General features: G+C 35.4%; 1 protein-coding gene across 1 annotated transcript in view; it reads left to right on the top strand.

The window, feature by feature from the left end:
* nedd4l (NEDD4 like E3 ubiquitin protein ligase) overlaps nt 1-26,724 on the top strand; it is a 79,889-nt gene that overhangs the window by 40,163 nt on the left and 13,002 nt on the right. The window contains exons 7-19 of the mRNA XM_016551918.1: nt 782-843; nt 1,394-1,496; nt 2,468-2,628; nt 2,792-2,927; nt 3,123-3,308; nt 6,086-6,166; nt 10,669-10,725; nt 11,613-11,747; nt 12,344-12,514; nt 18,349-18,546; nt 21,859-21,999; nt 22,523-22,538; nt 24,668-24,726. Coding sequence (XP_016407404.1) covers nt 782-843; nt 1,394-1,496; nt 2,468-2,628; nt 2,792-2,927; nt 3,123-3,308; nt 6,086-6,166; nt 10,669-10,725; nt 11,613-11,747; nt 12,344-12,514; nt 18,349-18,546; nt 21,859-21,999; nt 22,523-22,538; nt 24,668-24,726 — 1,506 coding nt within the window. The remainder of the gene's footprint in view (nt 1-781; nt 844-1,393; nt 1,497-2,467; nt 2,629-2,791; nt 2,928-3,122; nt 3,309-6,085; nt 6,167-10,668; nt 10,726-11,612; nt 11,748-12,343; nt 12,515-18,348; nt 18,547-21,858; nt 22,000-22,522; nt 22,539-24,667; nt 24,727-26,724) is intronic.

Genomic DNA, 26,724 nt, shown 5'->3' with positions numbered 1-26,724 from the left:
AGGCTTCCCAAAACAAAGTTACTGGGTTAATCTTTTTCACGTTTCCTTGGTTGGTAGATGCACCAGGGACTTGATTATAGCACTTAAAACCGGAAAAGTCAGATTTTCATGATATGTCACCTTTAAACTATTTCCAGTGGCGAAGTGAGATTTCTTTGCTGGATTGCATATTTAGGCTCGCACACACAGAGTCTGGTCTGTTTTCCTTGCGGCCGCCTACATATCTACTGTTCAGTTCTGCGTGATTGCAGTCCAGACCACGCGCTTCTTCTCTGCCTGCTCTTATTGCTGAATATTTAAAAGCGGTTTCCTATACTTGGATCAGACATGTATATATGGTTTTATATTTCCTTTGGAGTTGGTATATTGATTAAGCTACCTTGTGGATTTTTGGTTTAACTGGTTTTGAAATCTGAATGCGTTTCACCTCCTGTTTGATCTAGACTTGCCAAACAGGAAAACTCTCCCGTTTTCCTTCAGGGCCTCCAGACTTTCCTCACATAGTTTTGGTTTCGGGCACTGGCAGAGGTGCCAATTCCCTCAATTTCCATCAAATTGTAGCCACTAATGACCAGCCGTGAATATCCAACCTGTGGGCAGTTCAAATGTAACAGGAGAACAGTGTTACATAAGACAGCTGGACGTCATCCAAGGGTCTATATCTCCCGTTCTCCAACCCCCCAAACAAGCTGGGACTGTTATGCTTTGTAAGACTCTACTAAAATTGGCCCAGATTTGATACATGTTTGTTTATTTTCTGTGGTGTTTTGTTGATGTATAGACAGAGGACCCTGCGATGGAGCGGCCGTACACGTTTAAAGACTTTCTCCTGCGTCCAAGAAGGTCAGTGGCCATGCAGATTTCACAAATGCAATACAGGAACATTAGCAGTTATATTTAAAGTTACAACAGTGTTGATTTTGCACTTTGACCTTATTCAGAGGACTGGACGTTTGATACAATACAGCACATTTGAGATTTGTATGTTCTTTCGGAACGAAATGTGCAGCTACCACACGAACACCTGTGAATTCCCTTAATGCCCTGTGGCTATAGTTACAGCCAGAGATTTTACACAGGAACAGTTAATACATGTGGACTGCACTTTGCTGTATTTTGAATGTTATCCTTGATGACTCTACTTCACTGTAAACTATATTTTGCTATACAGTGATTCTTAAACCTTTTTTTAAAACTATTTTTTAGTTTATAGGCAAAATATTGTGGCTCTTAAAATATTAAAAATAAATTCAAACAATTAAATTCCTTCTAATTAAGGGCTTAACAAATTCAGTTACAGCTTATGTAAAGAATACAAAATATGTTAAAAAAAAATACTAGTTTAGTATACTCTATGATGACTTGTGTGATGACATGCTTTTATGTCCTGTAGCCATAAGTCTCGGGTGAAAGGCTACTTGAGGCTGAAGATGGCCTATCTGCCAAAAAACGGAGGACATGAGGAAGAAAGCAGTGAGATGAGAGAAGAAGCTGAGGTAATTAGCAAAAACTATTTTGTATAATCTCAAAAAAAGAAAATGTTCATTGTCAGGCTTTTCTTTCAGCAATAAAGGTAGTAAGAATTTCTATCAATAGATAATTTTTAAAAATATGACAAGATAAACGATATTAATAATACACTAACAATGTTTTTTTTAATGTAGTAAATTGATTCTGACAGTCCAGTTTATCAACTAAATCATCAACTCACTTATAAATGGACTAAAATGAATTAATATGACATGCTGAAATGTAAGTAAATGAGTAATAAATTAATTATTAATAAATAAGTAATAAGGGCAGTGGCATCTAAATTACAGCATATTTCTTAAAAGATAAAAACTGTAACTGAAACTTGCCTTTTATTTCAGAAGAAATCATGTAAGTGGAATTGTAGTTGTTGAAACATGTAGATTTGCATTAGATGCAGAGATTACTCCAGTATTATAGACCATGGCAGATAACTGACAGATGGCTTGAAATATTTTCTATCCAGAATGGAGACACACTTAAATGTCTCCTTTCTTGCTTTCTCTCCTGCTTTTTAGTGATTTTAGTGTCTATTCATCCTCGTCCCCACAGACTACATGGCATTTTTCGTTTAAAGTATGACATTTGGCTTGAACTGTTTGACTGTCTGGCATTTCCTTCCTTTAACTTTCTTAGCTTCCTGTTCTGTGACTTTTATTCCCTCTGTTCAGTTAGATTTTTATTTTCTCTCTGCTAGTGGAGAGTGCTGTGTCATAGCAGCTGCAATACTAATCATAACACATTAAGATGGAATAGGAGAAAGTATTTAACATTCAAAAAAATTAGGCACTTTGAGACTTTCGACTTTTGAAATGTTCTTGAAAACAACCTTGTCCCTAGATTTTTTGTAATGAACATTTTTGGTCCTAAAATACTAACATTTTGATGATTGTCTCACTCTCACTTACTCTTCTGTCTCTCACTTTGTTCTTCTCAGGGCTGGGAAGTGACAGACTCCACGGATCCAGGTTCACAGAGACCTCAGCAGCTCCTGCCTCCGCTGCCTCCGGGCTGGGAAGAGAAGGTGGATAACCTGGGACGGACATACTACGTCAACCACAACAACCGCACCACACAGTGGAAGAGGCCCAGTAGTGTGTATGTGACCCCTTTTGCCATTTATCAAAAAGCACATGAGCAAAAACACTGAAAAACTAAAATCAAGGATATTGATGTGATGAATTTATCATGATTTTCTGACAGCCTTACCAGACCCTTATATGTGTGGAACACACTTTTTTTCTCCCTGTCTGTGCTTTAGGGATGTGGTTTCAGAAACGGAAAATGATAATCACTTGCGGCAGATTAACCAGGAAGCCCACAGAGTTTTCCGCTCTCGACGTCACATTAGCGAAGACCTGGAAAACGAGCAGCTGGACATCAGGGACATAGACGACGTTAGTATTTAACCCTGACCTCTGCACCTATGACGTGAGCTAGATAGCATCATCATTTTTGTGAAAAGTGTCTGGTTCTAAATAAAGCTTCTCACTGTGGTTAAAAATCAGATGTTTTTACATATTTAGTGCCATTTTTTTTTTTTATAAAAGCAGTATTATGTTAGGTTCTCATGCATATCTCCCCTTTTCCAGTCATGGGAACCCATATCAGAGGAGGACCCAACTTTAATGACGGACAGTCTGAACCATTCTCTGTCTGGACCGGCCTCTCTGGCAATGCCCCTCCCTAGCACTCCAGAATTCTCAGATGAAATCAGCCTTCGATTGTCTCTTGCTCCAGACACGAACGGAGAAATCCCAGGACCCAGCTCTGCTGTGGTAAGACAGAACAAAGTTTTAAATCTGCTGTCATCTATACATCTATATTCGAAGGGCCACAGAAGGCGTTTTCGCACCGGAGGAACCCTTTCATAGTTCCTAGAACTGTTACCGGGAGTTCCCTGTTTTTGGCGTGTTTGCACCGCAGGAACTAGGAACGTATGCATTTCTAGGAACTCCATTTGGGGGAACTAATTTAGCTCCTACTTCAGAGTAGGGTCTAAAACAGTTCTATAGGAACTACCAGTGACGCAGTGTACGCTAATTGGCCAAACGCATACGAAACACCGTCTACCTAGCATTTTTAAAAAGCCTTGTAAGAATATTTACTCCACGAACATGGAAAACAACTCTAACGGCGTTTACCTGTTGCCTGCAGCGTTATGTTTTTTTCTCAGCCTCGATGATAACACTGCAAGTTGTCATAGGAGATTTAGTCAGATTTTCATGCTCTTAATCGCGCAATTTGTGCATTTACATTCCATCTCCGTTATCACAAACCCCACAGCACACAACAAAAACAGCTCCGATCATGGCGTCCTCCATCCACCAGTTGTTCACATTTGTAAATGCCACAAATAAAGACGTCGCTGTCGGCCGCTTCAGAGTTCCTGCTGCCAGTGCGAGTGCAACCAGGAAAACGGACTGAGGGGGAAATTGGTTCTCTAGGAACGACCCTGCTGGCTAGTTTCTAGAACTACGTGGTGCGAAAGCGCCTAAAGAGAATAAGAGAAAGATGAAAATTAATAACCAACTACTCTCTATATATATTTATATATAAAAAGATAACCCCTATTTGAGCATTTGCTTCAACATTTTCAGAGATGTGAGCTCTTTCAGTGCTTATAAGCCTGCCGAGAGCAGCCTTACCTCAGTCAGTTCTGGCTCTGATGTCTCTATAGTGGTTAAACATGGGCAACAATTCATTTTAGGTATATCTAACAGGCAGTCTTTGGTCTCATTAAAGTATTATGTGTTCCAGAGCAAATAGTTTTAAAGTTTCTTAACTTTATATTTTTATGTAACTAAAGCTGTATATCAGAGCACTGCCTTTGTACTTTTGACTGAATTGCTTAGCAACTTTTATGATGGCTATTGTTGTTTATTAAATATTTTTGTATGTATAATATTTATATAAATAATAGTAGTATTAAATAGTATGTTATTGAAAAACAGTCTGTGTGTTAGTGATTGTCATTTTGTTTACATTGTTACACCATCAAGAGACTGTGAGTGCATCAGTAGCAAAGACTTTTATATTGAAAGAGACTGAAACAAGGTTATAAACGACATAATTTTTTCTTTCAACAACATCTTGTAAGACGCAACCAACAAATGCACTGACCAGCATTGTCATGGGAAATCCCCTTAACAGTTGAAATGATACAATAACAAAGATATTGTCTTCCTCAGTGGACATTCAGGAAGTAGTTCAGCACACAAAAGGGTTTTTAAGACACTCCATGGTTGTTTATTTAAAAAAAATTTTTACACACATTTGCACCATCAAACTGTTGTATAAATGCAGTATCACACTTGTAGCTGTGTGACATCACATCTGAGTCATGTCACATCACATCTGAAATTATCAGAAAAAAAAACATAATAACAAATTATGTTATTATGGCTCTATATCAGCACAGCTACTTGTGTGGGTATTATGTGTAATTTTCTTGAAATGGTGAGTCAAATTATGTTATTAAGAGAGTCAAAACTAATAGCTGACTCTTCACACGTGCACCTCTGTACACGCATGCTGAATCACTCACTGAGTCATTGTGGAGGCAGCGCAGGGGTCCTCTGTGAACTTCTGCAGAAAGGAGCCACTCAGTTGGGAAAAATCTCTTACTATGGCTTTGTTCACACTGCACTTAAGACTGGATTGTTTTTAAAATTAAATATTTTGGACTGAGTGGCTTTTGTGGTATTTGCAAGTAATGAAACTGGATAATACATTGCTTATTTGTTCAGACAATGTAGTTTGCATGTCTAGATGAAAAACTGGAATAGACTCAGACAGAATCTGGTGTCTTGTTTCTATTTCTAATTGTGTTAAACAGACCTGAAGTTGCTACACTATTTTTTTTTTTTTGTGGCTGAAAGTATAGTCAAATTAGACTAATAAACAAAACAAAAAAAACAAGGGGCCTTGAGAGGTATAAACTGAAAATGTTGCTTCAGTGTTGAATTCACAAAGTGTATCAGATACATAAGCGCCAGAGGCATTACTGTTTTTACACATTCATGCATATGTGTTTGAAATCGCTTGATCGCTCACTCATCTATCATTCAATACATATTGAATAGCACATGTGAGTGTAGATGAATTCAGATGGCTTGAGACACTACTGAACTTTGTGTAGACACTACTGAACTGAATTTGGTCATGTCACATCACATCTGAAATTATCAGGGAAAAAAACTACTTGAAATCATTGGTTGTAAAAAAAAAAAAAAAAGCATTAAATATTAATTAAATCATGAAATATGAAATTTACAAAAAATACTTCAAAGCAGAATTTGTAAACAAAATGTTTATTATTAAATATTAAATTATTTAAATTAAATATTATGTTTTTTATATTTCTTTTCAGATTCAACTAAGCCAAAAACAAAATCAGATTTTTTTTTTGTATGTCTGACTTTTTTTTATGACTTGACTGAATTCAGAGCCTATGCCGTTCAGAGGACCACTTAGAAAATGGCCACTCTGAATGATATTAGATATTTATTTATAACAGTGTCTAATGCCTTTTTATCTCTTTCTCTCACTCCAGCAGAGTCATCTTTCCTCTCGGCTACGCTCCTCTAGTATGACCGATGGAGTCAGTGATCAAGCTCAACCTCCCACACCAACGGTACATCTGCTTTTCTCCTCCTCACCTCTCCTTCACTCTGCATGTGGTGTTTCTTTCACTCACTCTCAGTACTATACAATTTTTCACTCTTTCGGCGTCAAATCAAGAGCTATAAACTCCCTAACACATTCAGAAGTTCACCTGATTTAAAAATGTTCCTGTTGTCTGTAATTAACATCTTGGCTGCTTTTAGGAGTGCCATGAATGTGACAATAGGAATCTTTAGTAACACTTTATATAATGCTTTAAAATCAACATAAAGTTAAAATTGACCCTGTTTACTTCATTAATACACATTCCTGACTTTATTGTAAATGATTAATCAGTTCCAATTCATTTCAACAACAATGTCAAAACAATTCTATAAATTCTTCTATAAAGCCATGACACTCCTGGCACGTTGAGCCTTGATGCTTATATAGTTGACACGGGTTCAAATCCGGCCTGGCAAATTTTCCATCTCTTACTTATAACATCCATCTTCTTTCTACTGTATCTGTTGAATAAAGGTCTTTGCAATAAGTTTCGTATGCGTTTTTTCGTTTTATTTTTATTTTTTTTCGTATTCGTCATCCTTTCCTATCGAAATGCTTGCTACGGATGCAAAAACGCAGAAAAATCTAACTTGACCCGAATTTTTTTATGACGGACGAAACTTTCAGAGGCAGTGTGTAAACATGATTGACACAACGTGAGGTCGTATTTATTTTTTAACGTGCGGAAATTTCGGACGAGAATTTCGGACTCAGTGTGCAAAGACCTTAAGAATCAAAAGGAAAAAACACATTACATAATGCTTGACAGATCATTATTGCACATGAACAGGTAGTTCGAAATATCATGAAACTTTGATTAATGTATTATATATATAAAAAAAAATTTAAACATTCATTTATTCATATTAAACATTATATTATGAAAATGACTAACCCAATGTTATTATAAAATGTCACCTATTTTTTGGTCAGAAATGTAGCACCTGTCAAGTGTTTGTGTAGTTTTTGTGTGCGTATGTCAAATGATAATTCAGAGTGACTTGTGAGGCTTTATTACACTCCTAGGATTGATTTATTCATGCTGTAGTGGTGATTATGATGTCATCGTATGAGATAAGTTGACGTGTTTCCATGGTGATAATGTGACTGTGGGAGTTCTCTTAATGGATCATTTAACAGTGCAGCTCAGTAATGTTTGTAAAAAAGTGCTGCGTTCTATAAAAGAGCTGCCTCGTAATCGATTGCGTCGCTGCATGGGGACATTTCCAATTTTTAAGAGACAGCTTGCCAAAATAATTTCTCACTGTTACAAGCAGCAATAATGTAGTTTGTTTCACGCTTTAAGATGCACAAGCAAAACATTTTGAGTGGTAAATAGTGCGCTGTCTCTTTAAATGATCCTGTTTTACAGCAGATAAGCCACATATGGTAAAATTACATTACCCATGTGAATGAGGTCACCGTGTGAACTGCTCCCGTGTGCATGAGGCAGGAAACAGACATAGACACTGGATGTTTCACTGGAAGTGCACCACATCTCTGAAGCGATTGCGCTTCATTTAAATGGCATGATTCCCAGCCTTGAAACTTTTATGTATTTATTTTCTGCAAGTTCCTGCAGATGTGACAGTCTGATGACCCTGTCTGCTTCTGTGTGCGATAAGTCTGTTTTGAAATGAGGTTTGTGGATGGGTCATGAGGTTGGGTTAGTCCCTTGAATGCTTTGGTGTCCATTTCATTATTGTATTGTGGCATTTAGAGCAATGCATGCTGGGAATTTCCAAGATAAGATCTGGCAGCTCACACAGGAGAGCTCTAATAACCTTGTGCTGTGTATTAAGATCAGTTGTTAAACCTTATAAAGGCATAAAGCAAATGTGATTTTTTTTTTGCTGTAAGCCTTGTATGATTCAATTGTTTGTAGCGCTTTATCTATATGAATACTAGTTGTGCTAACAAGGTTTTCAGAAGTATAACAACACATGACTAAACGGGACTTGCCACAGCACTTACATATTATTGCTCTTTTGTTGGTTTGATTGCTTCTATTGTCCGCATTTGTAAGTCGTCATGGATAAAAGCATCTGCTAAATGACTAAATGTAATGTAAATGTAAATGACTCTAGAGTAGTTCACCCATAATTCATCATTTACTCATTCTAATGTTGTTCCAAACCTACTGGAGTTTTTATCTTCTTTGTCGAGCACAAAAAATTATTTAAATGAATGTTTGCGCTGCTCTTCTTCATACAACAAAACATTGTGACCAGGGCCTGTCAGGCCCAGAAAAGACAGACAGATATGTACTTAAAATCTGATCCATACAACTTAGGGTCTATATTTAATGTCATCTAAAAACATATTATAGGTTAGAATTTATAGTGTTGTTCAAATGTTTGCGGGTCAGTAAGTTTTTTTTTTGTTTTTTTGCTCACCAAGGTTCTATTTATTTGATCAAAAATACAGTAAAAACAGTAATGTTATTGAAAAATATTATTGCAATCTAAAATAACTGTTTTCTATGGGAATATATTTTAATATGTTATTTATCCTGTGATGCAAAGCTGAATTTTCAGCAGCCGTTATTCCAGTTTTAAGTTTGACGTGATAATACAGTCAATTTTGATCAATTTAAAGCATGCTTGCTGAATAAAAGTATTAATTTCTTTTAAAAAAAGTTCTTAAATTATATGGCATCTAGACTTTGAATATATTTCACAGGGGCTACTTTTACCTTTTTTGCCCTTCTCAATATTTTCCTTTCTGTTCCTCTGAACAAAGTAAGTCATACTGATATAAAATGACATGGATGAGCAAATCTTTTTTTTTGTTATATATAGTGTTATATCTCTCTCAGTCCCTGATTTACCTGAATCACTCTGGAAGCTTTTATTCTTCTGCTCCTAACTTTTGCAAAGCATCTCCTAATGCCTGGGATCATTTAAAAGAGCAGTCTAAAATGCCCAAAGTCTGTCCACTTGAATAATTTGAATATAAAGTAGTCACATTAATCTTTTAACTCCACACTTCAACAACATTCGTGAACTTTGAAGCTTTGAAGTAACGTTTCCTTTACACTGGGGGAAAAAAATGCTTTTCCTCATCCGCCTGAATCCGCTTTAAATAGCGGCCCATTCCATGTCCTTTATGCTTCGTGTCTACTTTATTCTGACAAGAGGCCGATTGGTTGGTGGCCCGGTTCTCTCTGGCTGTGAAGTGCTTCTGAGAGCTGCAGATGAGGGATTTCGCTATAGTCACAGCAAATCTGTCTGATATTAGCGTGGGTGAGAGGTGGCATTTCTCCCACACTTCCTGTCCCTGTGTGCGAGGAGGCTGACATTTCACACGAGTGGAAATGTGCAATCATTACTTGAGTGGATGGCTAATTGGATTGCCCTGTTTGAGACAAGAGTGTCTTTTATTACATCCATGTAGAAGCAGATGGAAAGCATTTCATTGTCTGTGTGAGAGTTGACTCTTTCGGTATTTGAAATGTAAAGTCGGAGTGCCAGTCGGATACTAGCCCAGGTGTCGTTTCCTCGGTTTTTATAGTCGTTGAGTCAGTTTGAAATGCTGAAGGAAGCTACTTATTTGGATGATTCTTGGAAACCTTTTAGATCTGTCATTGTGGACACGATTTAATCTCAGGACAGTCTTAGTTACAATCAGTCATTATTATTGCTGCGTTTATGGAAGCGACCAAAAATACAGTAAAAAACGTAATATTTGAAATGATTAGAGCATATTAGAATGATTTCTGACATTGAAGACTGGAGTAATGGCTGCTCAATTTAGCTTTGCCATCACAGGTATAAATTACATTTGAAAAGATATTAAAATAAGAAATTGTTATAACAGTTTGTAGTAATATTTCTGTTTTTACTGGATTTTTGATCAAATAAATGCAGGCTCGGTAAGCATACGAGTATATATTACAAATGTATTTATTGGTTAGTTATTTTGGTTTCATTTTAATGAGCTTCGCTACGATTTTACAGTATGACTTATATTAAAGGAATGGTTCACACAAAATGAAAATCCTGTAATGATTTACTGTCATTATAAGACAAAAACAAAATGTTGGCACTGTAATCATCTCTTAATTGCAAATTAAGTAATTTCTACAAATATGCACCTGGGCATTTCTTTCACTCTCCTATCACTCTTTAATCAAATCTCAATGTGTTCTCAATTCTAATCATCCAACAGTGATTTCACATTAAATCCACTCCCTGGAGTTCATCTAATCACACCTCGTTACACCAGTTTTTTGGGTTGCTGTATCCTTGCGTCACACTGCAGTTTACCTCTCACAAAATTACCCCCTTCAGCCGTCAAAAATCACTTAAAATAACCAAAACCACCCTGAAATCACTTCCCCATCTTCTCTTAGTTACACTTTCTGGCTGACCCTGTCCTTCCATTTGCCTTCATTTCCCCTCTCCCACTGGCCCAAAACAGGGCAATTGCCCGCCCCATCTAAAAGCAGCTGTTATTGTCCAGCAGAGCTCCCAGACCCGACGAACAAGAGCACAAACGGTCACAGGCGTTGAGGACACCATGGTAAAGTCCACATGTTGTACATTTGTGTCGTCTTGGTTTTTCTTCTTTATTGATTGATTGATTGATTGATTTAGAGGTGTTAAGTATATTAATTATTATTAATATAATTACATTTTTATTACTTAATTTATATACATTTTTATTTATTTAATTTATATTTATAAATTCATCATTTGTTTTAATAAATTTATACATTTTTGTTAGGAGCTTTCTTTAATGCAATATAAGAGATTGTGAGTTTTTTTTTTTTCCATTCATTTATTTCAATTTTTAGTAAGATGGTTAAGAATAAGAATTATTATTATTATTTAAAATTAATTTAATTTATTTTATGATATTAATTTATATTTATAAGTGTATACTTTTTGCGCATATACAGTTTAATTTAGCCTTTTTTTTATTAAGAGCACTCTTTATTTGGTGACGCATCTCATTTCATAATTTCTTTTTTCCATTTTATTCCAGTTTTTTAGTGTGTATGTCTATACATATAGAGATTGTGAGGGATTGATTTACACCACCACTTGTCCATCTTCACCCAGACATATTTATCGGATGCATTTCTAATGTATCCATAATACTATTAAAGCATGTCACCTTGTGTGGAGTTTGTTTTGGATGCTGTGTTTAGTTGTGCTTGGGTGTATTTGTATCTACATTTGTGTTAGTATTCTGGTTTTAAGTGTACAGTATTCCCACACTCGTCATATTGAATGTCATATCAGTTGACAAGGCTTCTCCTACAGATATGACCCTGATATAAAATCTATACTGATTCATTCATTGTAGCAGAACTGACAGTGATACAGATTTTAATATCAGCAAGTTTCTCCTGCTGCTTTATTTTGTGAATATGCAAACTCATCTGTTCTTTTCACTCTGTTCAGTCTCCATCGGCCTCCTACGCCCTGACCACACCAGGCCTTCCGCCAGGCTGGGAGGAGCGCAAAGACAACAAGGGACGAATGTACTACGTCAACCACAACAACCGTAGCACCACCTGGACGAGGCCCATTCTGCAGGTAGCAAAGCCTAGCTAAAGCTAACGGAGGTCTGTTCATCCTCCGATGTTTTTCCAGCATCATTCACTGTCAAATCGAAATGTCTTCCATGGTTCTTCTCTTCTCTATCAATCCCGTCTTCTTTTTGTTGTTCTGCCTTTATCTGTGCTGCCATGATCTTGTGTACTTGTCCCGTCACAATGTCTGGATGTTATTTCGTGTTTTCTTGATCTATTTATTGCTACTCTGGTTGCTCTTGATCTATATCTTATCTTTCTGTTCCTTGTGGTAGTAAACTCTCTATTCTTCATCCTTCTTTTTTTTTTAATAACAGACCAGATAAAAGGCTTATTTAACTGATCTCCGATCTTTTAACTTCCTTAAAATATTCTGTAGTCATTTAAAAACCAATCAGACTTCTATGTTTGTCCCCACAATCAAATTAAACCTTACAATTGTTGATCAGTTTAATAGCATTCATTTCCTAATACAGAATTTTAGACCTTGCTCTCCATTCTGGATCCCTTTTAAACCTTGAATGCAGACTCAGTGTTGGATGGCGTGCCCTTGGACAAGACCTTGTGGTGACTAGCTAATTGATCCCTTTCTTTGACCAGCAGCACACTGAAGATGGAGCCAGTACCTCAGCTGCGGCAGTAGGGGGCGCTACAGCAACCACGCCCCCCGCTTCCACCCCTTCCTCCTCCAGCGGCCATCTAAGCGAACCTCAAGTGCGCAGACCCCGTAGCCTCAGTTCCCCTACCGTCACTCTCTCTTCCCCGCTAGAGGTGAGAACATCCTCCTTTCCCTCTATTTTGTCACCTAACTTCCTTCTTTCCATTTACTTTGCCCCCTCCACCTGATTCCAGTCCAGGTATTAAATGGATAGTTCACCCAAAAATGGAAATTCTGGCATCATTTACTTCCCCTCCACTTGGTCCAAACCTGTATGAGTTTCTTTCTTCTGTTGAGCACAAAAGAAGATATTTTGAAGAATGTTGGTAACCAAACAGCTGACGGTAACCATTGACTTCCATAGTATTTTTTTTCATACTATGGAAGTCAATGGCTACCAGCCACTCTTTGATTACCAACATTCTTCAAAATGTCTTTTGTGTTCAACAGAAGAAAGAAACTCATACAGGTTTGGAACAACTTAAGGGCGAGTAAATGATGACAGAGTTCCTTTTAACTGTTTGATTCGTCTCAAAAAATCTTGGCTGTGATTAACCAGTATTTTGTTGAATTTCTTTGTATTTTTATACAGTTTTTCTGACTAGTGTTGCCAAATTATTTTTCATTTATATTATTTACACTACTGTTCAAAAGTTTGGGGTCTGTAAGATTTTTTTGTTTGTTTGTTTTTAAAAGAAGTCTCTTATGTTCACCAAGGCTGCATTTACACTAAAACAGTAATTTTGTAAAGTATTATTACCATTTAAAATAACTGTTCTCTATTTTTTTATATTTTAAAATGTAATTTATTCCCGTGATGCAAAGCTGAATTTTTAGCATCATTACAGTGTCACATGATCCTTCGGAAATCATCTATTAACATGAATGAATAGAACGATTGTTAGGTATTAAAATGAGTAGAATATATAAAAATATAAAAATTGATTTTATAATCCATAAACATTATGAAGGTCTTTACTGTCACTTTTGAACGATTTAAATTATCTTTGCTGATAAGTGTTAACTTCTTTAATTTTTTCTTTTCATTTTTTCTTTCATTATATTAACTTTTTGTTTTGTTTTTTAAATTTGTACTTTTTTTGTGTACTTTTGTACTTGACACTTGTCCTTGCCATATTTTGCTTTGTTTGTCTTCCTCTGCAAATTAGTGACAACAGTGCCAGTCATTGTTTTGTTTTTTTGCCTCATACATATTGTGGTTTTGTTCCTCATATTTTCGCTTTGTTGGCTTAATGTGAGGAATATTTATTATATGTGTTGACTCATGAAGTTCTGGAGAGAAAAAAAAGATTCCTTCTAGATAAACTTCTGAGGAAAATGTTGTTTGCACAAAGCTCAAGTGTCGACATATATGTTTCCTTCAGTTTGTGTCTTTGATTTGAATCGTGACACATATGTGAGATTCAGATTATCATTCATGCAATTGACAAAGACAGTTATTTCATCACATTTGGTGGTAGACGGTGTTAATTTTAAACCAGGTTTCACACCTGTTTTATTTCCATTGCAACAGTGCAGTGTAATATAATGACAATATCCACACACATTTGGTCAAAATAGGAAATCAGAATCTCATTCTATGCGCACTGCCACGGGCTTCTTTAGGTTTGAACAGCTGAGTCGTAGCCCTTGCATTTTGCATGGATCAGTTTTATTAAGAAAGTCTGATGTCCCAAAAGCCAAATCAGTTGAGAGACAATTTCCTGACCCATCTGCTCCAGACCTATCAATTCAAGTTAATTTAATTCACTTTGATGCACAGTAAAAGAAAAAAAAAGAAAATCCTGTTATTTCTGTTTAGTGCTGTTGTTATAGTTTTTGTTTTAAGCGTTTCTGATAGAAAAAAGTTTAGGAAAATGTCCAAACAGCCATACATTCTTGAAAATACAAATTTTTGCAATTGCCAAGGTTCTTTATTTATTTATTTATTTATTTATTTTTTAGTGCTGGGCAACGATTAAATGTTTTTTTAACCGCGATTAATCATGTGATTTTCTGCAATTAATTGTGATTAATCGCATTGTTATGCACAAAATTTAATAATGAATTCAAAAGTAGTGTATTGTGCACTTTTTTCATTTAAAAATACTGCTATATGAACAAAAGTGCAATAACATTTGGTTTGCAAACACTTTAAACAAATAAGGTGCTTTTTTACAGTGGTATTCCTTTTACATAGTAGCAGTTAAATATTTCTTGTAAATCTCAATTTATGACATTAATGTAATCGAATTAAATATAAAACCAAAGCTATGCCAGGGCATTAACGTTTTTATAGAAAATATTTTATAGTTTGTTATAGAAAAACAAGTTATGCTCAGAGTCCAGAGCCTCGATCATAACATTATAACAGGCACCTTCCAAGTAGAGACCTGCACTATCGCGGGACAACACTTGATGGGCGAGTGCGGGTGTGTGTGGGTAGAGACTCATGTGTGCGGGATGCGGGAGAATAAGGTTGTATCACACTAAGCGTTTTGAAACTTCCTATTTCCCACTTATGAAGTTGTGAGCGCTTCATGCGAGCGCTGCGCTGCTGCAGTCTTATGCCCTCCCCAAATGCTCTCATTGGTTTGGACGCGTGATGACACCCATCCCAAGCCAGTACTGATCAACATCCCACCCCTCTGGTGACCCATGGTTTGTCTGTATGTGTATTCAGAGCCAGTGAGCAACGGACTTTCGTAATAATAAAAAACTGCGTTAACGTGTGATAAAATAATTGTCGGTGTTAATTAATTAATGCCTTAACGCCACAATAATGCGTTAACTTGCCCAGCCCATTTTTTTTTTAATATAAGTATTCACAGTTGTGGCAGTGGTTGATTTCTGGAAAGCAGAGTGTCTGATATATGAAGTAAATGGATAGTTAACATGAGATACTTCGGGGAAAGATAATGTCTACTACCCAGATATTGATATTCAAATATTATCTTGCACATTGTGGCATTCTGAGGTCAGGTATTTTGCATAATAGCTGTTAAAATGTATATTTGCTTTCTTGGTCAGGCAAGTTCCTGCATATATATGCAAATTTTTGTCTTTCATATCACATCTTGGTCACTTTGTTCTCCCAAAATGAAATCATTTCAACCATGCAATATTTAAATAGTTCAATCATGAGAACTTATAGGTGTCCCAATAATTTGGCATATGTTTTAGAGAACTTTTTATTTATTTATTTCACTTTTTTGTTTAGTTTTATTTCAATGATGAAAGGATAGATTTGTGTAAATATTTAATTAAGGAGAATGTAAAGATATTTTCCACAGCCCATTATATACTGTCAGAATGGCAATTTTGTATTTTTTTTTAAAATTTAATTTGGTTATGCCTCATAAGATGTGACTGACTATAAAAATCTTTAAAGAACAGGTTACTGATATGTACTGTGCTGTATTTGTAATCGTCCCACAGACTTTCAGAAGTTTAGTCCTTATTCATGATGAATTGAGCAGCTGCTGTGTGTATCAAGTTTTAATGTACTCATTGACATTTACTTTTGCGTGGAGGTAACAGGACTTCTACACCCACTTTGTAAATTTGTATCAGCTGACACTACCTAAGACTTGGGTTGGGGCAGCTGTCCGTTTGCTTATCGTGAAACGCGCCAAGGTGTCACCATTGCCAAAAAGAAGTTTAACCTCTCAAACAGCCATGACTTCATAGTTTCCTTCTGTTCTCTTGCTCTAAATCCATGTCTGACCTTAAACCTACTTCTTATTTTGCTTTTATAGTACATTGTTCTGGAAAATACCTTCTAAACTTTCTAATAACATGCTTTCAATTAATGTTATGACATGTTTAAATTTAATTTAATTTAATTTAATTTAATTTTTATAGATATGTTATTTGTTTGTGATGCTTTGAACTTGTGTAAGTGCTGTTTTACTGTTTGTTTTTATAAACGTATCGCAATTATTTCCAGTGGTAATCGAAAACAGGCCACATGTGGTGTTTATAGAGCTCAAATCATAATTTAATCCAGAATATTCCTTTGAAAATGGCAAACAATTTTATCTGCGATGATGGGCCTCAGCCAGAGCTAATGGCTTCCGCTGTGAAGAATGACTTTGCTAATGGAATAAACAATAGCTCTTGTGGCTAATCTGCAGATGTTGGGGAATAAATGTCTTGTGTTTGCTCTCATAGCAATTATTGCTAATTACAGCCACAAATTTCCGTGTAAAAAAAAACATGGTAGCTGACAAAAAAGGCATGGGGTGTGGTATCGATTAAAATCCCTCTTCTGTCCCTCTTGATTCTTTCTGTCATAGCTTGAACTCGATATTTTAAACAAAACTACAGTTTCAGCACATCTCTTAACCGAAGCATCACTCGCCACTTGAAACATGAAACACTTTGCCGATATTGTCACAGAAGGGCAATTTTTACTGTGCAGAAAGCAAGTAGTGAAATCAAATGAAATCTGTATCTTTTTTTTATTTTATCTTAGAACAGGGAAAAAAAATCTTGACAATTGCTTTTCACCAATCGTACAACTTGATATATATTGACTATAGTGAATGTAATGTAATATAATGTGATGTAATATAATATAATGCTGTTCATAATAATACTAATAATAAAATAATATTCTTCTATTTATTTAAATTATATTATAATATTTTTGTTATTATACTATTGTTTGTGATGCTGTAGATTAGTGATTATGGATTTGTTTTTGTATAATATATTATTTTAGATATGATGTATGTATTATTTATAATAATAATCCTATATTTGTTGTTAAGGATCATATGATATTTTATATATTAGAATATTATTTATGATGCTGCTGTAGACTTGTGGAATTGCTTGTTTTGTGACTTGTGGTTTTGGATTTGATTTTTTTTATAGAATAAAATGGAATATTTTATCAAGTGTTGTTTATAATAATATAATTGTTCTTTATTTATTATCAATGATAATATATTTAAGATGTTAAAATATTATTTATGAAGCTGTTTGTTTTTAATATAATATAATATTCCTCTACCATTTATGATAATATAATATTTTAGATATTATAATATTATTTATGCTACTGCTGTAGACCTGTGGAATTGCTGTTTTTACAAATTATCTTACATATAAGTATAAAGTTGTAAAACAAGATAATATGGCTAAAATGATTCACAAAAGTTTGAGCGTTAAGTTAGGAGCTACATTAGTTGCTGAGAAGTGTGAAGAAGAATAAAATAAAGTTTGAGGGATTTCTGTAAAGCGCCTGCTTGGAAAGTAATATAAAAATATCTAATTTTAAGTTACATTATCTAAATTTTGAAAGGCTTTGTCATAAAGTTAAGAGCTGGTTCTTTGTAATTCATGTTCGGTGTTATTAACACTCTGGGAACACAGTCGTATTCCTTATTCTCATTTTATTGCCTTTGTTGGTTTAGCTTTCAGAAGGAAAGAATACCCAGAATTTATTCATCAGATAAGCAATTATGACTAATCACATGACAGGTGCTGCATTTTCTGCATCTGATGTCAATGTAGAATATTGAGTAAACATTTCACAAAGGTTTGAAAGTTTGCATAAAGAAGTACTAGGTTGTATTTATAAATGATCAGGGTTGCACAAGGCCATGCAAATTTTAATTGCAGTGTTGAAAGGGAAACATTTGTTTTTGGAAAAAAAAGAGAGAAAAAACGAGAGGGAGAGAAAGACGTCCAGAGGTGAAATGGAAGTGAAATCCTCCTGAGTTGTGTGCTAATTAAAATTTTAGCAGGATTAAATAACAGCGTGCCGCCTCATTAGCACGTTCTGCGCTTTCCAAATCTTTTTAGTTTTTTGACATATCCCGTTCGTAAAAGTCTTTCTTACACAAAATTCTAATGAATTATACACAAAAGCAGTAAAAGAAAATAATAGAGTCTGGCAAACGGAAATAATTAACGTTGGCTCTGTTTCCTTTTGCAGGGAGCCAATAATGCCCAGATACGGCGAGCCGTAAAGGACACGTTTTCCAACCCTCAGTCCCCGCAGCCTTCTCCCTACAGCTCACCCAAATCCCAGCATAAAGCAAACCAGAGCTTCCTGCCCCCTGGATGGGAAATGAGAATAGCACCCAATGGACGGCCGTTCTTCATCGACCACAACAGCAGAATCACCACATGGGTAAGACAAACACTCACAAAATCTCACCCAAAACTAGTTAAGTTCATGGGAAGGGCAATCCCAGAATGCTTTGTAATGACCTCCGTGGAAAAAAATGCAAGATGTCCATGAGTGAAAAAATGAAATGTTCACTATAAAATATGTTTATAGCTCTACCTAATTAAAATCACGCTTAGTAGCACGGTAATGACAAACCCTGTTGTAATCGTGGTAGTCATATGTGCAGTCATAGTCAAGTTTTGTAGTCATGTATGTTTTGTGATGCTGCAGCACGGCAGCTCTTTAGGTTTTGGAACAGATCTATAGTTCCATTTGCTGACATAACTGTGGTTTATTTGCAGCTGTGATCACTGCTGCTATCTATTTATATCTCATCATTAAGCATTTGTTTATTACTCTTATTACTTGAAATAAAATAAAATAAAATATAAATAAACATAAAAAAATAATATTTTATATTTAAATGAATAATAAATGAGAATTACTTTGGCAACTAGCTGAAATAAAATATGTATGTTGAAAGTACTAACAAAAAAATATGTATATGTTAATATGTCTGCTGCTACTAACCAAGAAATCTTCCTGATTTAAAATTATGTATAATATTAATACATACAAAATGTATTATACATCTTAAAAATACTATATATATATATATATGTGTGTGTGTGTATGTGTATGTATATATATATATATATAATGTATGTATATGTGTGTGTGTATATATATATATATATATATTATTTATTTATTGAAATATTATATAATAAATAAATAAATATAGAAATAAATAATATATAAAAAAATAAACATAATTCAAAACGTTAACAAAATATAAATTAAATAAATATAAAGTATATAATTTATACTAAAATAACACATAGTCTCCAATAACAAAATACTACTGTCTCCAATACAAACTGCTAATTTATTAAAATAATAATAATAAAAATAAAGAATAATAATAATAAATTTAGTGGTTGCTGTTTCTGTAAGCAACCACTACGGAAAAGTAAGATCTGATATTTTTAATGTTTCACTTTTGCCTACGTTAAGATGCGTGAAAGGTATTTGGGGAAAAAAGACTTTCACAGATACGCACGCACACACCAACACACACAGTCTTGCTCATAATTGTAAACCTACCCAAACCACCAAACCTGTCCCTAACCTTACCCATATCACACCTCAGTAGCAGCAAAAGTGTTGTGCATTAACAAGCTTTTAATCATTTTATAACATCTGTTAAAATCATTTGTAGATTTTCAATAAGTGCTTGATCGTATGGAATTGAAAGTTTAATGACAGCATTTTAACTTCCATGAAATAATGATGAAGGTTTACATAAAGAAATACTGGGTTGTATTTATAAATGATCAGGGTCGCACAGGGCCATGTGACTTTTAATTAAAGTGTAGAAAGGGAAACATTTGTTTTTGGGAAAGAAAAAAAAAGAGAGAGAAAGACGGCCAGAGGTGAAATCCTCCTGAGTTGTGTGATCTAATTAATTTTAGCAGGATTAAATAACAGCGTGCCGCCTCATTAACACGTACTGCGTTTTCCAAATCTTTTCAATTTTTTGACATTTCCCATTCTTAAAAGTCTTTCTTACACAAAATTCAAATTACACACAAGAGCTATAAAACTAAATAATAGAGTCCGACAAACAGGGAAATAATTAACATTGGCTCTGTTTCCTTTTGCAGGGAGCCAATAATGCCCAGATACGGCGAGCCGTAAAGGACACGTTTTCCAACCCTCAGTCCCCGCAGCCTTCTCCCTACAGCTCACCCAAATCCCAGCATAAAGCAAACCAGAGCTTCCTGCCCCCTGGATGGGAAATGAGAATAGCACCCAATGGACGGCCGTTCTTCATCGACCACAACAGCAGAATCACCACATGGGTAAGACAAACACTCACAAAATCTCACCCAAAACTAGTTAAGTTCATGGGAAGGGCAATCCCAGAATGCTTTGTAATGACCTCCGTGGAAAAAAATGCAAGATGTCCATGAGTGAAAAAATGAAATGTTCACTATAAAATATGTTTATAGCTCTACCTAATTAAAATCACGCTTAGTAGCACGGTAATGACAAACCCTGTTGTAATCGTGGTAGTCATATGTGCAGTCATAGTCAAGTTTTGTAGTCATGTATGTTTTGTGATGCTGCAGCACGGCAGCTCTTTAGGTTTTGGAACAGATCTATAGTTCCATTTGCTGACATAACTGTGGTTTATTTGCAGCTGTGATCACTGCTGCTATCTATTTATATCTCATCATTAAGCATTTGTTTATTACTCTTATTACTTGAAATAAAATAAAATAAAATATAAATAAACATAAAAAAATAATATTTTATATTTAAATGAATAATAAATGAGAATTACTTTGGCAACTAGCTGAAATAAAATATGTATGTTGAAAGTACTAACAAAAAAATATGTATATGTTAATATGTCTGCTGCTACTAACCAAGAAATCTTCCTGATTTAAAATTATGTATAATATTATATAATACAAAATGTATTATACATCTTAAAAATACTATAAAATACTACTGTCTCCAATACAAACTGCTAATTTATTAAAATAATAATAATAAAAATAAAGAATAATAATAATAAATTTAGTGGTTGCTGTTTCTGTAAGCAACCACTACGGAAAAGTAAGATCTGATATTTTTAATGTTTCACTTTTGCCTACGTTAAGATGCGTGAAAGGTATTTGGGGGAAAAAGACTTTCACAGATACGCACACACAAACACACACAGTCTTGTTCACAATTGCACACTTCAGTGCCCCATAGCTGGAGGGAGGCCCCGGGTGATGCAAACGTGATACGCTCAGAATCAGTCTGCCACCTGGTGTCTGACAGAGGAACTGCAGCTTCTCTCCAGTGCCCTAATTTCCCCCAGCACAGACTCGCCTCTGTCCTTTTGTGTCAAATGTATTGCATCCTCTTTAGAGGTTCTGTGTAATTGGACAGATTTAAAATGAAAACAAATGGATTTTCTCTTCTTTGCACGATTGCTTAAAATAATACGTTGTGGTTTACAAAGTATGTCTTTATTAAATCCTGCTAGTGGTTTTGAAATGTCCACCGAGAAAACTAAAAAGATCACTATGTGTAATTACTGCATAATCTCCCCATGAGGTGAGAAAGAAACACAGTCGTTCCAGTATTACTTCCTTATTGTCTGAAGAACTGCATTTTGGCAGCAGACAGCGAATGCAATTTACTGCTAAATGAGGATAAAACCTTCTGGGAAAACCTGAGCATGTGTCAACCTCTCTCTTTTTCTCTTTTCAGGAAGATCCTCGCTTAAAGTATCCCGTTCACATGAGGACAAAAGCATCCCTGGACCCTGGCGACCTCGGCCCACTTCCTGTGAGTGCAAAAAGAGTGCCGTTGAGCAATATTACCCACAATCCGAGCTCTTTCAACAGCCTGGTGTGACATGTGTCCTTGTGTTGTGACACAGCGATGCAGAATCATGAAAGCAACGGTGATATCTTACGAGAATCGCGAAACTAATTCAATCTGCAAAGCAAAAAATAGGATTAAGTCTGACAATTGAATGGGAAAACCGTAACTAATGACACAACAGCAGGAATTTGGCTGTGGTGTTTTGTGGATTTCTTTGTTGATGGACTACATCCTCAAGCTGTTTTGTAAAAGAACAATGCTATGACAATTTGACAGTGGATTAGCTCATCTGAGATCAGTTCTTTTTTGTTTAGCTAGAATGCAGTTTGGCCAAGAACAGTACTGAAATCTAGCCCAAAATGAACACTTGATAAGCGCCAAAATTGCCTTTGGCAAGTAAATGCAATGCTTGCGAGTTGCCTGGTAACTTTATAAGGAAATGCAACTTAATACAATTTAAATAACAGCAGATTCTATTCAGATATAAAAGGGTTTGCTAAAGAAAACAGCTGTTGTGACTTGTGTAGCGAACTTTTTTCTTCTTCAGAACTCCATGTGGCAACGTGAAACTTTACTCACATTAAGCCAATATCAATGGAAATATGAGAAGTGAAATGATGTTTTGTGTTGTCACCTCATTTCAGAGTCTGCCTCATCACAAGAACCTCAAAGATATTCTAAATATTCCCATAAATACTATAAATAATAAATAATCCTGTTTATATATCGACAAAAATGTGTTTTAAAGCACTATTTATATTTATGAGCAGTAAATAAAAAATAAAATTAATTTTTGAACCCAAGGAATAATGCATCCCTGGTAGCACAAATGATCTCCAGTGAGAGATCTCCATGATCTCCAGAGTTCACAAGCTTTTTTATCTTTTAATACGTGTTTGAGAACAGTTTGGTTTTTGACTCGTCTTTAAGCAAGAGTTGATGCAATATGCATCTCACATGATGTGATTGTGAAGAAACTCTTAATGATTTTTTATTTTTTTTTTCCCCACCTAGCAGAAATACTTATATGCCGGTGTTTGGTAATCACACCTTCTCTTCTCAGGTTTTCAGTGGAAATACGTGCCAGGAAACAGGGACTTATCTAATAAACATCTATTTTCATGCCTGTTTTCATGTAATGTTGAAAATGCCATGTACATGCAAGTAAATTAAAAGTATATTAATATATGCAAATATATTAGTTATAAGTAACAAGTCATATGACTGCAAATCATTGATTTTTATATCAAATATATAAGAATATACTTTTCCGTCCTTCGTCCATCACCTAGTACATTCCTGAGGTCTTTTTTTTAGTATTATTTATATGCTAATATAGTATTAATATTTTGAATTGGATTTATTTTTTCCGTTTTAATTTAAATGTATACATAATTCATACATAAATTAGTAATTATGTTATGTGCTTTGTCATGTTTAAGTATATAATCAAATATTTATTTTTTATTTTATTTGATCTTCATTTAAATTGATGTTAATAGTTTTAAGTTAACAACAACACTGGTTTTTCTTCTTTTTTTAAACCCTATATAAATGATTCCCACTGCATTGATTGCAGTTCTGTCTCACAAGCTGGTGGTGTGTGTGTGTGTGATTTCTCTTTCGGTGGCGTGGGGGAACATGGTTCACTCTACGCTTGATGCTGTTTGTGGCAGAATCTTCCAGAGGAGGTCGGTCCTCTCTCTGCCTGCGTGTTTACCTGCCTGCCCACCAGCCTGTCCGCCCTCTGACCTCTCCACCTTTCTTATCCTTGCTGGCATGGACGACTGTCCTTCTTTTTCCCTTTCTGTTTTACTCCCGCGTTCACTCTTTTATTGTCAGTCTTCGTTGTTGTTGTTTTTTTTTTTTTCTTGTTCTGATTTCTTTTTTGGTTTTTGTTCAGTGCTTTCAGTTATAGAGCTCGATACTGACTGCCCACTTTTAAGCAGCCTTGGTTCCAGAAGTATTTTTTCCATTCATTTTCTTGATAGGGATCTAAAAAAAAAAAAAAAAATCAGATTAAATCAGTGATTCTCAGCTGATACCAGTGACCGTACACAGTGCATATTTTAATTTAATTTAATTTAATTTTTATCAAATATGCAAAATTATTAAAATTATACTGTCTGATTAGGAGAAATTACAGGTTTGTAAATGCATAAACAGTAGGATTTATCTGCACATGGTTTAAAAACCAGGCCAAATATTGAATAAGTGTCAGCCGAATTTCCAACAAAATATAGGGTTTTGGGTTGTGATCCACCAAATATTACTGTAGCATTTACATTAGCATATGCCATCACTTTAAAATCCCAGAACTCTTGGTATGTGTGTTTTGAGTGTTTGTGTACATTATCTTAACTGGATATTTTGAATGGGATTTTTACTTCCAGAACCCTTCTATTAAGCTCTGTTTGTCCTGTGTCTCTGTCTTTCTCTCTTTATATTTTTCCCTGCACGTATCTCATATCTGGTTGTGTTGGTTATCATTTCTCCATCCATCCATCCTCTTCTCTGCATCCTCCACCCCTGCACAGTGTCCATCCTGTGCTTCATTCGATGCCAGTTTTTGGTTGATGCCCGTTCAGCACGAGAGCGCTTGTCTTCAGTGCTGGCTCACAGTCTCTCAGTCGTGAACGAAGGTCTTGTCGAGGCTTATAAAGGCTTGTAAAATTCCTCTTCTCCTCCTCAGACACCAAAAAAACACAGTGGGAAGACCCTCGCCTCCAGAGTCCTGCCATAACTGGACCTGTGAGTGTACTTTTATTCTCTGTCACAGTCTTTCTATTATTCTGTCTCTGTTCTCCTATAACACTGTTGGCTTTTTGTTATATGTAACCCTGGACCACAAAACCAGTCATAGGGGTCAATTTTTCAAAATTGAGATTTATACATAATATGAAAGCTGAATAAGCTTTTCATTAAAACCAGGCCAAATATTGAATAAGTGTCAGCCGAATTTCCAACAAAATATAGGGTTTTGGGTTGTGATCCACCAAATATTACTGTAGCATTTACATTAGCATATGCCATCACTTTAAAATCCCAGAACTCTTGGTATGTGTGTTTTGAGTGTTTGTGTACATTATCTTAACTGGATATTTTGAATGGGATTTTTACTTCCAGAACCCTTCTATTAAGCTCTGTTTGTCCTGTGTCTCTGTCTTTCTCTCTTTATATTTTTCCCTGCACGTATCTCATATCTGGTTGTGTTGGTTATCATTTCTCCATCCATCCATCCTCTTCTCTGCATCCTCCACCCCTGCACAGTGTCCATCCTGTGCTTCATTCGATGCCAGTTTTTGGTTGATGCCCGTTCAGCACGAGAGCGCTTGTCTTCAGTGCTGGCTCACAGTCTCTCAGTCGTGAACGAAGGTCTTGTCCCCTCTCCGGATCCCGTGTGTGGGTCGTCAAACAGCTTCCCTTAATGTTGTGGGTTATGAATTGTTGGCTGTGATTTTCATCAGGCCTGGCAGTTTCTTGTGGCAGTATGTGAATGCGAGTGCGTGTTTGTCAGGGTGAGAGTGAATAAACGAGGCCTCTTCTGCATGCCAGTGGAACCCTGTCGTGGAAGCTCTCCCACACTGAACCGAGGAATCGTCATATCTTTCTGTTCTTCCTCCCGTCACATTATCCGTTACAGTTGTTGTGTTGGTGTATCAGTGGTGTATCAGGTCTGGTGGTTTCGTCTGATCTTAATGCCTCTGTTTTTTTCTCTCTCCGCAGCCTGGGTGGGAGGAACGAGTGCACGCAGACGGAAGAACCTTTTACATCGACCATAGTAAGGACACTCATTTACTGACACAATAAGCAGCAGACACATTTGAGTGAAACCGTATTTAAATTAACATGTTAACTTAAAGGGATAGTTCACCCAAAAATGAAAGTTGTCATAATTTACTCGCCCTCGAGTTGTTTTAAACCTGCATGATTTTTTTCTTCTGTTGAACACAAAAGGAGACATTTTGAAGAATGTTGGTAATTAAACAGTTGCTGGTCCCCATTGACTTCCATATTATGGGTGAAAAAAATACTGTGGAAGTCAATGGGACTATCAACTGTGTTTGGTTACCCACATTTTTCGAAAAATCTTTTTGAATTTCATACAGGTTTCATTTTTGGGTGAACTATCCCTTTAAGTTATCAAAGATATTGCTTTAATTATATTTAACACACATATTAAAGGGATAGTTCACCCAAAAATGAAAATTCTGTCATTAATTACTCACCCTCATGTCGTTCCAAACCCGTAAGACCTCCGTTCATCTTTGGAACACAAATAAAGATATTTTTATTTATTATTTTTATTTAAGATATTTTATTTTATTTTACTATTCATTTTTTTTTATTATTCAAACCAATTTAGCAGTTGATCACCAGTTTAACCAAAATTCTAAATCCTTAAAAAATGTAAAAAAAAATATACATAAACTATCATTCAAAAGTTTGGAGTCTGTAAGTTTTTAAAATGTTTTTTTTAAAGTCTCTTCTGCTTTCCAAGGCCGCCTTTATTTGATCAAAAATAAACTGTAATTTTGTGAAATAGTATTACAACTTAAATATAAGTTTGAATATATTTTAAAATGTAATTGATTCTTATGATGCAAAGCTGAATTTTCAGCATCATTACTCCAGTCTTCAGTGTCACATGATCCTTCAGAAATCATTCTAATATGCTGATTTGCTGCTCAAGAAACAGTTGTACTGCTAAATATTTTTGTGGAAACTGATACTTTTTTTTTCAGGATT

The sequence above is a fragment of the Sinocyclocheilus rhinocerous genome, unplaced genomic scaffold (assembly GCF_001515625.1).
Source record: "Sinocyclocheilus rhinocerous isolate Xijiao unplaced genomic scaffold, SAMN03320098_v1.1 scaffold585, whole genome shotgun sequence".
Taxonomy (NCBI): domain Eukaryota; kingdom Metazoa; phylum Chordata; class Actinopteri; order Cypriniformes; family Cyprinidae; genus Sinocyclocheilus; species Sinocyclocheilus rhinocerous.
This window is presented reverse-complemented; position numbering and strand designations above follow the sequence as displayed.